The sequence below is a fragment of the Engraulis encrasicolus genome, chromosome 8 (assembly GCF_034702125.1).
Source record: "Engraulis encrasicolus isolate BLACKSEA-1 chromosome 8, IST_EnEncr_1.0, whole genome shotgun sequence".
Classification (NCBI taxonomy): domain Eukaryota; kingdom Metazoa; phylum Chordata; class Actinopteri; order Clupeiformes; family Engraulidae; genus Engraulis; species Engraulis encrasicolus.
The window spans coordinates 46,518,538-46,533,521 of record NC_085864.1 but is presented as its reverse complement, the minus strand read 5'-3'; the positions used below and the strand labels follow the sequence as shown (position 1 = coordinate 46,533,521).

General features: G+C 47.8%; 1 protein-coding gene across 1 annotated transcript in view; it reads right to left on the bottom strand.

The window, feature by feature from the left end:
* Positions 1-256: 256 nt before the first annotated feature.
* The window catches only part of sacs (sacsin molecular chaperone), a 78,042-nt gene continuing 63,314 nt past the window's right edge, over positions 257-14,984 (bottom strand). The window contains exon 17 of the mRNA XM_063205850.1: positions 257-11,871. Within this exon, the coding sequence (XP_063061920.1) occupies positions 290-11,871 (11,582 nt within the window). The 3' untranslated portion in view covers positions 257-289. The remainder of the gene's footprint in view (positions 11,872-14,984) is intronic.

Below are 14,984 nucleotides of genomic sequence, written 5' to 3'. Positions count from 1 at the left end.
ACATGAAAAATAAGACACTTTACCACCTTTATAAACTCCAGCCAACGATTTTAACTGTATTAAGCCCCAAAATAGTGGCATACCCCTTTAAAGTCATGTGTAACCTGCGTGTAACCTGCCAGCTTTTACAGCATTGAGCTAATCATTCACTTTTCTTTGAAGACTGTATGCATTTTATGCATTTTTTTTTTAATTTAGTTATTCAACTTGCATTTACTGTACTGTAGCTTTCCAGTTCAGAGGGGGGTGGGGTGGGGGTTGGGGGGGGGGTTGTCTTCATTGCTTTGCGTTACATTTTCTGCTGCACGAATGCCTCAAGCTTGATAATGATTCGAGCGGTGCACTCCATGACTCTCATGGCGACCTCGGACGTGTAGCGGTCGTTGGGGATCTGTGGGAAAGGCAGGAGGTCCGGGTAGCGCGTCCTCAAGCTGTCGACGCCGTAGCCTTCCAGGATGTTCACGTCCTGGGCGAGGCCCGCTAGCTGGGTGTTGTACTCCTCCACCTTCTGGGCGAGCGCGGTGGGCTTCACGTCCTTGTCCGACTTCCCTCGCACCGAGTAGTCGGCTGCGATCAGCGCCAGCTTGGTGGCCAGGTAGCACTTGAAGCACACCCACTCGTTGGCGTTTTTGTGCAGGTCGTTCCTGGCGGCCGAGAAGTTGGCCCTGGCCTGCCTCAGCCACCGGCGAGCCTCCACCGGGTTGCCCACGGACTTGAAGGACGGCGGCACAAAGAAGCGATTGGTGTGTGCGGGACCACCGCCGCCGCCGGTGCCGCTTGTGAAGTTACTCCCAAACTGTTGCTGACGCTCCGACTTGTGGCTAGTGGCTTCCTGGTTCCAGGACGTGTAGAAGCTCTTGAACGAAAACTTCTCCGACTGGAAGCGAGTTGATGACGTGGAGAAGGGCCTTCGCGCTGCCCTGTCGGCAGCCATGTCCGCCTGGCTCTGTTTCTCCATGCGGTTTATTTCGTTCTGCAGGTGCTTGAACACATCCGTGGCGATGTCCAGGTTCTCCGGGTTTTTGTCCGGGTGCCACTTGAGGTACAGTCGGCGAATGATCTTCTTCCGCTCGGTCTCAGGGAGTTTCCAGGCTTGCTCGATGACCGAAGTGACCTCCCTCAGGATCTCTGGGATGGCGTTGAGTTTGATCTTCTTCGGGGAGCCTTTAGACGGAGGCGCTCTGTGGTTCTCCTTGCCCATAAACAGGGGAGGAACCATCCGTGGTCCAGGGGTGTTGGTGGTTGTCTCTGAGGGGCTATCGGGTGTAGATGGGGCACCATCTTTGATATGCGTGTTTTCATCCTGTCTGGAGAACTTGTACAGATCAAGGGAACTGACAATTTTGTACTCGCTGTAGCCAATGTCGATTTGAAAGTATTTTCCGAGAAAGCTGGGGTTGTCCTCCTCCTCCCTCTCCACCTCTTGGACAATGATTGCATACGTGTACGTTGGTTGGTAAGTGCCGTATATGTCTCCTCCTTCCGAGTCCACAAGGTACCCCACGTACTCCCCTGGATAGAACACATTCAACGGGTCCATGAGGAGGATGTGGTGTATCTCTGCCGGTATCGGCGTTCCGGGAAGTGGGAGCTCGAGTTTCGACGGCTCAGTGGAGTCGTACTTCACGCCGAGGTTGTCGAGTTTCTCCGTGATCCTGTAGATGTCGTTGCACCCCAGCATAGCGATGAGATAGGAGGTGTCTGATATCAGGTTGTCTGTGGCGGATTTCAGTGTCATAGCCAGGGCCAGGAGGAAGTTGATATCTTTGCTGTCCGAGTGTTGGATGTAGAGGTGGATGACGGACGTGCCGTACCTCTTCAGGAAGGCGAGAGTCTCGCTGCGACTGTGCGGGATGGGGCTGCAGCCTTTGACCCTCAGAGTGGTCTGCAGCTTCTCGAAGCAGGACACCTTCAGGCCCTCGCACAAAGCCTTGCAAAGTCTGATGGCTTTCTCCTCGTTTACCATGTAAGCGTTTTCATTCTCGTGCTTCATGATTCGAATCATTCCCGTGATGAACTGCTCTGAGGACAGGAGGAGTTGGAGGCGACCTTGCAGCGAGCAGTGGGCGCCAAACTGGCACATTTTGGGCGAGTCCTCGTCCAGCTGCTCCTCCAGAATGCTACTCAGTAATCTGGGCCTCAGCTTTTGAGGGAGCAGCATGATCAGCTTGGTGTGGAGTGAATGATCTTTGCCAAGGTAGCACTGACTCAAGTCGACAAGCATCTGGACGCCGACGTTGCCCTGGATTCTGCTCTTGTAGTGTGGAGCGTCGTCGAACACCAGAGTGTTTGACTTGGTGAGACGGCCGTCGTGACTGGGCAGGTAGAATGTCAAGTCTTTGAGGCTATCGAGGTCTTTGCGGATTTCTACTGGATCGTTCTGGAGACTTTTAAAAAGTCCAGAAACTGCCCTTTTTACTGTTCTCATTTCATTAGGGTCAAGGCGCTTGGCTTCTGAACTCCTGCAAATGCGTGAGAGGACCTCGATGTACTGTTTTGTTGACACAACATCCTCAGTTCCTAGCATTTTGAAAAGCTGGTGAAATGTGCCAAGTTCAAGAGGGAGTTTGTACAGGTATGGTTTGAAGTCTGATTCATTATCCAAATTGATGACAACTTCTTCAGGTTTAAGAAGCTTCCAACCGTCTTCCACCATTACAAAACTTACACCTCTGAGCAAAAAGCGAAAGTCTTTCTTATCTGCATTAAGAAACTCATAGGAAGACCTCAAGACTTTGTTTCTAGTTTTCACTGTGTCGTCGTCGACACTGGAAATGTTGCACACATTTTTGCAGTTGCTTATGACTTTCTCCAGAGGTGGGTCAAAGTTCACATTCAGCGTCGCCAGGACCAGGTCCAGCTGCTCCTGTCCAGCCAGGGAGCTTCCCTCTTGGTCTTTAATGCTTCCTGGAGTGGCCCTCTCTGGCAGAATGGGACACGATGTCCAGAGAAGTTGGATGATGTCTGTCTGTTTGAATTTCGGGTTGACCTGGGACCCGCTGAATCGGATCAGAGGGAGGTTGCTGTTGACCTCCTGAAACTGGGGGTGCAATCGAACCAGCTCAGCAGGGGCACGCTCGGGGCATAGAAATGGAATCATGGCGAGTTCTTTGAGGAAATTGCCCTCAAACAGGTCTGCTCTCTCGTTAAATATGTGGTTCAGGAGAACATCGACAGTAGTCTGTGTCTTTTCCTTGGTCCAGTTTTCAGTTGGGGCCTTTATACTGACTTCTTTTGCGAACTGCAGAATCTGTGATTGCGACACGTTGTGTTTCAGACCTATGTTGCGGAGGAATGTTATCCAGGCGGTATGAAAGGAGGTCCCGTTTTTTGGCTTTGACACATGCTCAAGCTTTCTGAAAAAGTCGTTGGGTATGAATGATTTGGCGGGAAGCATCACCTCAAAGACCCTCACAGTTTGGTCAAAGAATGCTTTGGCAGGTTTCAGTCTGTTCATGCTGTCATATACGAAGGACAGGCTTTCCAGTTTTTCGTAGAGTTGATCTTTGATGGCTGAGGGATCCTCCATGGCTAGCAGTCTTTCCTTCAAGTAGACCAAGTGTTGGATTTTGGCATCGTAGGTCAAGATGTCATACTTTGGAAGGAGATGCTTCAGGTAGACCTCAAGGTCATCTATGGGTGTGCACCCAAGGAAGCTGTAGAGCTCTTTCAGCTGTGGGTTGTCCACAAGGAAAGTAGACGATGTAGTGTGGGCCCATTTCTCCATGTCAGCAGAGGGAATGGTCGACGTGAGTACATAACATGAGGCAAAGTTTGCAATGCTTAAGTATCTACCACTGACAGCCTTGTAGCAGGGCAGCAGTTTTAGAGTGTGCGCATCATCTTCGGAAAGGCTTGCCAAGTTGCAGTTGAAGTACAGCAAAAGCGACTCGAAGTCTTTGTCAGTTAAAGTGCTAGTTTTGAAAGAGGCGTTTTGGATCATGTACTCCAGGGCTTTCAAGATGCTGCATGGGCTGTCTATGTTAGCAGTGTGCTGTGCCAGCAGTGTTAAGAGCGGGTTCTCCTTGGCACAGATCTTGTTCACAGCAAGCTGAATGCACCCTGCTCTCATTAGTGTGTGGAAGACTTTGTCATTCTGACCGTTGGGAAATATCGCTGCATAGCTGAGACTCAAGGGAAGCAACACGTCATGCTCAGGCACCACCAGCTTGCTGCTGGACACCATGAACTTGATGCCCGGTAGCAAGGCCCAGTCTTTGAGAATGTCTAGGACCATCTCGAACTTTGGCTTAATGTCGGTCTGCTCCTCCTTTGGAGTGACCTGCTCACTGATGAAATGCCACGTGCTTCTCAGCCACGACTCGCTGGCGTAGTTGTCTTTCCATCGCACGGACATCCTCGTGCGGTATTCACGTGGAAGGACAGAACCGAGGAGGTCTCCAAAGCTGGTGATGTCAAACTGCTTTGCCACACCTGCCTTGTATAAGACACTGCTGTATTTCATGTACATGGTATTCATGAACATCTCCTTTCGGGACGAGATGAGTTCGTAATGTGGAGTGAGAAACTTTGGTCGTTTGGAGTCAAACACCTGAAGTATGTTGTCCACAGTGATAAGCAGTGGCAGGCCCTCTATGCTGATGTCGCTCTCCTCCACATCTTTGAAGCAGTAGTCGACCAGCAGCTTTAGGCTGTGAAAGAGCTTGAAGTTGGACTGCTGCAAGCGACAGGGCAGCTTGCCCACCTGGCAGGACGTGTCTGGGTGTGAGAACGTCGTGAGGAAGTGGCGAACGTCCTCTGACGTCACATAGTGCACTGGTATCCCAGAATCCTCCAGACAAAGATACAGGCTTGCCGTCTCGTCACAGCTGTAGACTAGGTTGAAGCCAATGTCCAATAGCAAGGACTTAAGACGGTAGATGTTGTCTGCAACACTTTTGCGACTCAAGACATTGTATTCTGTATTCTTCAGATGCTGAAGCTCATCTTGCAGTAGGTTGTCAAAGAAGGCTCTGCCTTTAATGGACGTTGATGTGTTGACCCACGAGATGAACACGGACGAGTGTATGTCAGCATTGTCCATGTGTGGCGCCCTCACTACAGGCAGCAATCTCTTCAAATCTTCGTGAATGGAACTGTAGATTGCTTTCACTAGGCAATACCAGTCGGGCTGAATCTCAATCCTGTTGACGGGAAAGAAGAACAGGAACTTCCTCAGAATGTCTTTCACTGTATGTATAGGGGTGCTTTGCATTATGGTCAATGTGGGATCGGGGCCGGGGAAGGTTCGTCGTTTTAGCTGAACCAACAACTCCACGTAAGCCGGTGCAATCAGGTACGTCATGAGGTTGTTGTTCCAGTCACTCCTCACGCCAACGCCATTGTCATCCCTCCAGAGGTTCCTTCTGGCAGAGTCCAGGGCAAAATGGCCGTTGACGTGAAACGGGAGGCCTGTTTCAAGAGAGAGGGGGAGGAAGCAGAAGGCTCTGTGCGGTTTCTTGTAGTTATGGCTGATGCACGCGGCCACACCTCCTCGCGGGAACAGAGTGATATCTTCATTTTTGTGGGCTGAGATGACACCTTTTGAGACCGTCTCCATGTCGGAGAAGCCCGATCGATTGCAGATCAGCCAAGAGGTTAGGTTCCCATCTGAGTCCTTTATGTCCATTGTGTAGGTTATCTGCTGAACGGGAATTTGATTGAGTTGCTTTTTCTTTGTCACGCTGTCTATGACAGATGCATGGAACTGTTTCCGTTTCAGCCGATCACCATCTGTGATTTTAGCAGTCACAGAATACAGGACTTTGAGATCACCTGTGCCTTGCTGTATTTCACAGATGGATATTTTCTCCATGTGATTCAGAAACATGAGGAGTTCAGCGCCGTCGGTTTTAAGCTTATCCAGGAGATTTTGGACCATGCGATCAGAGGCAGGAACGGAGCTGATCTCTGACATTCTGGCCATGTCATTTGAGCGGATGGGAAACCGAAACATGGTGGAGCGGTCCAACTTGAAGTGGTCTCCCAGGTACAGGTTCAGGACATCAGAGAACTGAGATCGGAAGTCAGAATCCAAATCTCGGAACATTCTCCCAGGGCTGACGGACGTTGCCCCTGGGGCGTACCTGGCGTGGGGGTCAAAGATGCACAGGATGTCATTGTTTGAGATGAAAGACGGACAGTCTGTGATGTGATAGACGGAGTTGAAGCCGATTCCATACTGCCCAGTCTTGCCAGGGTTGGCTTCTTTCGTACCTCGCCCCAGATTCTGAATTCCTCTCACGTCGTCCTCTGTGAAGGGCTGATTATTGTAAACACACAGAGAGGGCCCTTGCATTGGGATCCATTTGTCATCGAAGATTCTGTCAGTGGGGTGGGTCCTCGGATCAAACACAAAGTAAATTTCTGTCGCCTTGGCGTCGTCTGCATTCTGCAGCAGTTCTTTCAACATCTCCTTCTCTGATGGGTATGCGTTAAGAATGCTTTTAATTCTGCTCGTCAGTTTCTCTTTCTGCCCAAACTCGCTTCCAAGCGTAGTGAAGCAGATATTGGATGCATACCTCTCTAAGGCTTTGTGTCTTTTTGGAACCGCTCCAAGTTTCACGGCCACCTCTCGAGGGATGTCTCCGTGGCAATACTTAACAGCCGTGTCTCTCACTTTAATCCATGGACAGTCATTGTAACATAGCGACCTGGATGGCTGAAGGGCGAAAAGAGTATCTGGTAGGAGAATATCTCCGTAATTGCTTTGACAAAACTCTTGGTTTTTGTCCCTTATGAGGCCCCATATTCCCTCACTGATGATTCTCCTGGAGAGCTGGAAGTTGTCTTCGGTGAGAGGCCCACGCCCGCACTCTTCTTTTATTTGCTGAAGGACTGCTGCAAAGTTCTCCACAGTGAAGCTTGGCTGTACTCCGACGTTCTCGAAAAGCTCTCGGCAACTGTTTCTGTACTTGTTGGGGAGCTGATAGAGATACGGTGCGGCGTCGAAGTTCAGTTGGAAGGCCACTTTTGACGGGACCACATAGGTGTTCTCCACCAGAATCGAGCAGAATGTTTTCAGCTTTTTCATGACTTCCTCTTTTGCAGAGGAGTCCTGCATCATTTCCTCATGTAGATACTTGTAGCAGGCATTTGTGATGTTTTCCTGGTACAGTGTGACGCCATCAAATGATTTGGACAATTCTCCAAGTTGACTAATGACCAGATTTGTAGGAGGGCGTTTTATGAGGCCAAGGAAGTCTTTCACGGCTAATGTGATTGGACCACAGCCCTTGAACGATGGGGAGTTTTCATTCAGAATTGGCTTCATCAGGCAGACTGTGTCTTGGTGGTCTGTGATGAATAGTTCTGTGGCTGCAAACATGGTGGAGGGAGAAAAGTTATTCCCATGCCAAGGCAGGGAGAAGCCTGCCGGTTTGGTCAGGAAAGGCAGGAATTTAATGCTTTGCAACTTTTCCAGGTGCTCTTTTGCTTGAGCGTCCCTTACTTTCAGTTTCTCATCTACGAGGCTCAGCAGTATTCCGCTCCTCTGACAGGCCGCTAAGTGATCACTTTCGTTGAGTTCTAGAACAGATTCCGCACGTTCTATCAGGTCCTCCCACGACAGGTCGTCTTTCACCATGCCGAGCTGCACCAGCTTCACTAGACAGACTGGGTGTAAGTAGTCCTTCGTGGTTCCCTCTGGAAAACGGCCGTCATGCGTGCCATACAGCTTGGCCACTCTACCCTCTGGGTGAATGAGGCGAGACGGCAAAACCAGCTTTTGGAATGGGCCACAGCACGGGATGCATGGGGTCTCTCTAAGCAGGGACGAGAACTCGTCCAATTTGTCATTCAGCACATACTGCATGAGCGGGTCTCTCAGCTCTTGGTCGATGTCCTCAATGTGTGGGAAAAACACGTCGGTGAAAAACTGCTTTTCTGTCAGGGTGTTTTCCATCAGCCTCCCCTTGCAGCCTGCGTCCTCAAAGCCTTCCCTGACCCAGTCTGGTAGCTCAACAGCGCACAGGTCCTTGGAGCCACACTTCTTCAGGTACTTCAAGAAGATCTTGAAGGCCGCAGGTCCAATGCCAGGCCTGCTGAGCAGACTCTCATCCAGGAACCTTATGTACTTAATGGACACCCATGTTTTGCCGTCAGAGAACACCCTGGCACCGTCACTGTCATCGCCTTTGGCAATCTCTTGGTAGACACCTTGGCTAATCAGCGTGAAGTCATCATGAACAGCGCCTGGGTCAGGCCAGGCAGCGTAGTAGCTGTAATCGAGCAGCTCTCCACTTTCGGCCATTGTGCGCAGCATGCTAAGTGCGGCCAGGTAGGCTTTGACGATCACATGTCTCATGAAGATGGAGTTCCACTGGCCTTTGGTGTCCGTCTTCCAAATCTCCTTGCGGTTGGACGTGACTGCGAAGCAGCCGTTTATGTGTACGGGGAGGCCGGTTTTGATGCGGAGAGGCAAGTAGCAGAAAACCTCACCGATTGCTGTCGAGTTCGTCTTCATCGTCCATTTCCTGTTCTCCTCTTCTGTGAGTAACACCGCAACACCGCCACAGGGTACCAGGCCAAGCCGTCGGCCACTCTCACTTAGGGAGAACTTCAGGGCTTCGGTCACGTCCATGCAGGAACAGATGAGCCAACTGGACACCTCCACCCCTTTCTGAGGCATTTCGTCTGTGTTTCTTCTGCTCTGTACACCCTTGGCTGCCAGCTCAAAGTACGAGGACGGGTCTTCCTCAGAGCCTCTGAACAGCGGAGAGTGGAGGTCAACGATGCGCCTGAAAACGTTGTGATACTCCTCCACCACGATCCGTATGATGCAGCCAGACTTTGGGATATCTGCTGGGACTCTGTTGGTGTTTGCCACCTTCTTCATGACCTTTGCTGCTGCCTTGAGGATGCTCAGAGGACCATAGGACGCTTTCGACGACCACACACTTTTGTTGATGGTCACCACGTCCTGTGCCAAGGCTGGATTAGGCTCCTCGTACTTCAGGTACTTCAGCACCATGGTGCCGACATGCTGCGTGAAGAGAATCAGCCTGTGGCCACAGATGCTGAACTCATCAACGAGCGAGTAGATGTCTGTTGTGTTGTAGTACACGCCGCTGATTTCACTCGATGACGCCTCCTGCTCTGTCCTGAAGGGCAGTCTGAACAGGGTGCCGTTGTATTTGTATGGTGATTCTTCAGAGAGAGGAAGCAGGCAATTGAAGACATTGATGAAGGGCTTGAACTGATTGGGAAACTTCCTCAGGCGTTTTTGCTGTTTGCTCCAATTGATTTTGATTCCAGGGTTTGATTTGTCACGGATATGCTTGCTGATGTGGTTAATGTTTGGGTCGAACATGATCATGAATTCTCTACTCAGGATGATGGGAATGTCTGTGACGTGATACACGGAGTTGAACCCGAGGCCGAATTTGCCAACCTTATCAGCTTCACATCTCTTCATGGAGCCACCCAATCTGGTAATGTTCAGGAAGTCAGTGTCGGAGAATACAGAGTTGTTGAACGACCACAACGAAGGCCCATGGCATATGACCATTCCTGGGTCTAGGAGGTTTTCTCGTATATCCAGGTTCTTCCGCATGTCAATCAGGAAGCTGCATTCTGTGGCATTGGCATCGTCTGCATTCTGAAGGAGTTCTTTGAAAATGTCAGCCACAGAAGGGTACTCCTCAAGAATGTTCTTTATTCTCACGGTGAGAGGCTCTCTTTGACCAGACTGTTCGAAGCCCAGATTTTCAGGATTGATCAGTCGGGTGCTCAAGCATGGCACTTTCAACCATTCTGCGGTCTTCATGGGGATGTCATCGTGCACTAGTATAATTGGCTCAGAAACGTCGTCAAGTAAATCATTCAAGTCGTCCACTTTGATGTCACAGTAGGTGCACTCGTGGATGGGTTTCATCACCAGTTTGGTGGGCTCTTTGTAGTTCAGGATGGGAACGTGCATGTCTGCATCGACTGATATTTGACTGTTGTAAAGCCACCGCAGTATGTTGACCAAGAGGATGAGGTTCTGTCTGCTCTCTCGTTTTGTCATCTCCTCTTCGCACCTCTGCCTTATTGTTCTCACCACTTCAAACACGTGACTGGGAACCACCTCTTCTACTGACCCACAGAACTTGAAAAGCTTGTGAAATTTTGCAATGGTTTTTGGCAACGAGTACAGGTAAGGCTGCAGATCTAAATCGGGAAGTGGTTTGAGCACTGTGTGACCTGGGGATGAGAAGGTTTTGCCAGTCCACACCCAGTCAAAAGGCAGTGACTTCATAGCCTCTCTGGCATCCTCCAAATGTGTTTGCATGAAGTCGTATATCTCACACAGTATCTGCTGAAACTGGTACCAGTCGTCTGTTGTGAATTCCTGAGATCTGTGCCAGTCGTTCACAGCTTTTAAGTGCTGCAGCACCTGATCGACCTGTGGCTCGATCGACAACTTCAGAGATTTCTTCATGCCGGCAGAAGTGCGTTCAGCCAGAGCGACGGAAGACCCCACAAGCACGGCGTGCGATATATCACACATTTCTGAGAAGGAGCCAATGCTGCAGTCGTCACCCCGCCAGGCAAGGGATTTGGGGTAATTCAGAGGTCTGTCTTTGCACACTGGCACCCACTTCAGTTTCTGCAGGGTGGCCTGACCGTCTGAGGACTTTATGAGCTTCGTCTGCTTGTTGAGAACTGTGAGTAGAGTGTTTGCCTTCTTCATCAGTGGGTTCCAGTCAGGTTTGGTCTTTCCCTGCAACTCCTCGACTTTATGTGCCACCTGTAGGACATCTTTCTCAGTCAGCTGCACCTCGTTCTTTAGGCCTAGCTGCCTCAGGGAGTGAAGGATGTCAGGGGACGTGGTGTATGTGTTTGGTGGGAATCTGCTTTTTTCCTCCATGTAGAACAAGTCCTGGAGAATCTCCAGCTCCGGGTCAAAGAGGTCTGTCGCCGCGACGGGCTTCGCCGTGGAGGTGGTGTGGATGAATTTCAGAGAGGACAGCAGGCTAATCACGGTCTTGTTTTCGTTTTTCAGGAAGGACAAGTGGGTCAGGGCCCACATCATGATTTTGCTAATTTCGTCTTTAGTGTAGAAGCCCTTTTCAAAGTCCTGTATGATCACCTTGAGGCACTCGGTGCTCTTCACCTGCTCGACATTCAGCATCTTCACCAGGCGTATGGTCGCCTCGTCACTGCTGTCCACCACGTTGATGGACAGCTTCACATCGGAAGGGTATTTGGCTGAGTGGTGTATGGCCCTGGCGCCTCTCAGGGAGGTGAAGGAGCGGTTGCCTTTGGCTGCGCCGACCCGCTCGAAGATCGGCAGCTCCACGATGATGCGCCTCTCTTTGTCCGTGACGTCGGAGAGTCCGGCCAGGAAGCTCCGCAAGGCAATCTTTTGCTTCCAGGTCAGGGTGGACACCTGACTCGTCAGCCTCTGAGTGGAGGTCCTGTCCATTATCTGCAGTAGTGTATTGGGGGACGAGGGGTGGATGTAGTTTTTCATCAACAGCGGGTGCTGCAGGCACGGATCCAGTTTCTTCACGACGACCCCGCCAGTCTTTTTCATGACCTCCAGCATGCATTCAGGAAGGGGGCCCTCTTCCTCGTTCACGAGCATGATGGGAGATGGAGTCTTTAGGCGCAGCAGATCCAGAGAAGCCCCCTTGGCTTCGTCAAGGGGCATGTTGGGGATCAAAGGCATGTCTTCGAACATGCTGAGGTCGTCTGCGAAGTTGATGTAGAGGTGCTTCCACACCATCTTCAGCCAGGTGCTTGTTGGATGCTTTTTCTCCTGGTTTCCGGGCGTCCAAGGAACGGCGAAATCCCTGGAGGAGGACCAAGCCGTGGTCAGGATCTCCTTGATGAGTCGAGCTGAGCGCTCGGGAGTGAGCACTTGCACCTGAGTACACGGTCTTCCTGTAAAACACAACACATGCAAACAGTTATATTAATATTTCAGCGACTACTGATTACTGATTTTGTAAATTATAAAATATATGAAGCAGTTAACTGTTTCTACACATAGGTGATTGAAGACGTAGCAAAAACATCTATTCGATAAAATAATAAATACAATTGGTAACACTTTATTTTAGGGATACATCTATTAGCACTAATACATACAATGTTAATGCCTGCATAAGTAACTTGTAAGGCATGTACTAAGCAAACGCTAAGGCCTACTAGGTCCTTACTAAGGTTAAATTGGTAATAAATCCCTTATTGTGCATGAATAAGACATTTGCGAAAAGTTACTTATACAGACACATTGTATGTATTAGTGCTAATAGATGTATTCCTAAAATTAAGTGTTAACGAAAATTCAACTGAAATAGGGATTTTAAGTTTGTACAACTTGTTGCGTATATAAGCAGCTTGTTACCATAGTCTGAGTGCTCAGAGTGTTTAAAATTCTTGAGCTGCTGTTTGACCTATTTTTTAGTACAGGAGTAGTCAAGTGGTGCATGTAAATCTCTTCCCACCATCTGCCCCATATTCATTAGCGGTAGGTAATAAAAACACAAGTCAGTCTAAATCGATAAGCTTGTAGAGACATATTTTATGACTTATGTGCCTGGGGGGGGCGGGCTGTTACTGAAAAATCTGCCCAATAACTCATTGAGCCCTCCTGCTGATGTTAAACACACATTAAACAAATGAAATTGTTAAATTGTTACAGTTACAGTACTTAATCACGTACTCAATACATATATGTTGAATAGATCAAGTGATTCCTACTGTATATGCATAATTTTATCATTCAAATGGTGTTGGAGGGAAAGACCAGTACTATTGACAACATGCCAATGCTGCTCTCACACAGACGGCCGTGTTATGATAAGTCCATTCAGTGCACAACTCCAATCACCCGTGAGATTGCAAAGGCATGCAGCTTAGATACACACGGAAAAACAAGATCCTTTAGCAAAATCATATCAGGTCAAATGGCCCAAATAAGGGCAACTACCCAACCATACGGGGCTCTGGATTGCACACTCACACAGACAAAAAAAACGGCAAACACTCATTCTTGTGTGGTGTGTGTGGAGCGATGTGCTTGATTAATGGATGGAACAGGGATAGGAATCAATGAAAAGGTATACAAGGGTCAAAGACGTCTTTTTCATTCAGTGTTACGGACACCTTCCGCCGACTGTAACTGCAAAAAAACATGAACAGTCAGCAGCAGAAGGCATCCGTTACACTGAATGACAATGCCATTTTGCACGTCTTTGAAACAGTTTTCTTTTTAATTTGATGCCCACGTTTCAAGACATCATATCAATTGTAATCAGTGATCTGTCAACACAACCCAGTACATATTTGCAGTTGACTGATTTATACTGTATCACTTGAACTGTTTCATGTCAGAAGTCAACATACGGTATATGTCTATTATATATTTTCCCAAGTCTTGAGAATTGAGTCTTTGCTTTTTATACTAATTTTGTCGCCACAACAATTATCTTTAGGGTAGAAAAACAGTAATGTAATGTAATGTCTAAAATCAATACAGAAATTGGAAGGGAGGTATTTGGTCTCTTGCAGATGCCATTATTGTTAGTCTGTGGTAACTGTAATTCAATCAAGCTTAAAAGCTATGAACCAATCAGGCCTCAGCCTTAAAAGCTACGAACCAATCAGACCTCAGCAGCCTTATAATCTATGAACCTTGCGACACGGGGCTAATGATAACTAAAGACCACAACATGGACAGATATTGAAATGGATAGTTGCAGAGAAGCACACAGATGAGAGAGGTTCCAAGAGGAAATGTGTAGTGCAGTTCTATTAAGAAGAGCGTCCCCCTTAGGAGCATCCTCAGGCAGACCTTAATTGTTTTACAGTTTTTCTCGATTGGTTTGGCTAATTTCTCGAAACTGAGATCACATTTTCAAAACAACACGGACAAATCCTCAAACCAACTTTCAATTTCCCACAACAGAATGGCATTTCTCATTGCTTTCATCAAATCTCAAAGAATCTCTGGTTGCAGAGAAGCACACAGATGTCTCTTAGTACATCTCTGCAGATGGCTATGTTCAAGTGCAGACAAACAGAGCGCATCTAGCATATATTTAGCACATTTTTTAAATAAATTGACCTTTCTTATCTTTTACCAAATGGGACATGTTTCGACGTTTAAAGCACGTCACTCAGCAACATGTCAGCATGATTTCATTGTGTAAGTCATGATATGCAAAGTAGTCTACACAATTGTCAATCCAGTCAAGGGCATAATATTTTAAGAATTTAATTACTGTAAACTGTAAATTCATGACAGTGTTCAACAGGCCAGATGGTATTGTAAGTTACTTTTACTAGTTTGTAGAAAATAATTTTACAACCGTGTACTACAGTTTCCTCTGTTACTTGGCATTTTTTCAAACGTCATTCTGTGGAAGGAATTTAGTTTTGACACACGGGTAAACTGTTTTAGGAGTGATATGAGCAAGTGATGAGGATCCATGTTGTCATGCTGAACCATCCAGTTAAAACAGACTAAATGAATGCAAATGAGCCAAAGCAATTGAGAAGGATATATGTCAATTTTATGCTACTGACTATTTAAGTGGGAGAAGGTTTAGTGCTGACAAAAGAGTGAAGTGTTTTGGGAGGTATCTTCCTTTTGTTAGGAAGGACATGTGAAGAGTTCAGATGCAAAACCCCCAACTGAACCAATGGTTATAGGAATGTCATCTCAGTTCCAAGAAATTAGCCAAACCAATCGAGAAAAACTGTATTGGGCAAGTGCCAAGAGTCTCTGAACTTGAAGATACATATAAATAGTTATATTGCACATAAATAAAACATTTAAAAATATCCACATCTTTGATAGCTTTCTTCTGTATTAAATAAAAATGAATTGTTATTTTCTGATATCTTCCTTTTGTTAGGAAGGACATGTGTAGCCTCATAGGAAGGCTTGATTGTCTAAAAACACCATCACCATCACTGGCCTTTCCATCTACATTTTTTTAATACTGATTATAGAAATACATAATGACTGGCATAATATTATAATTGAG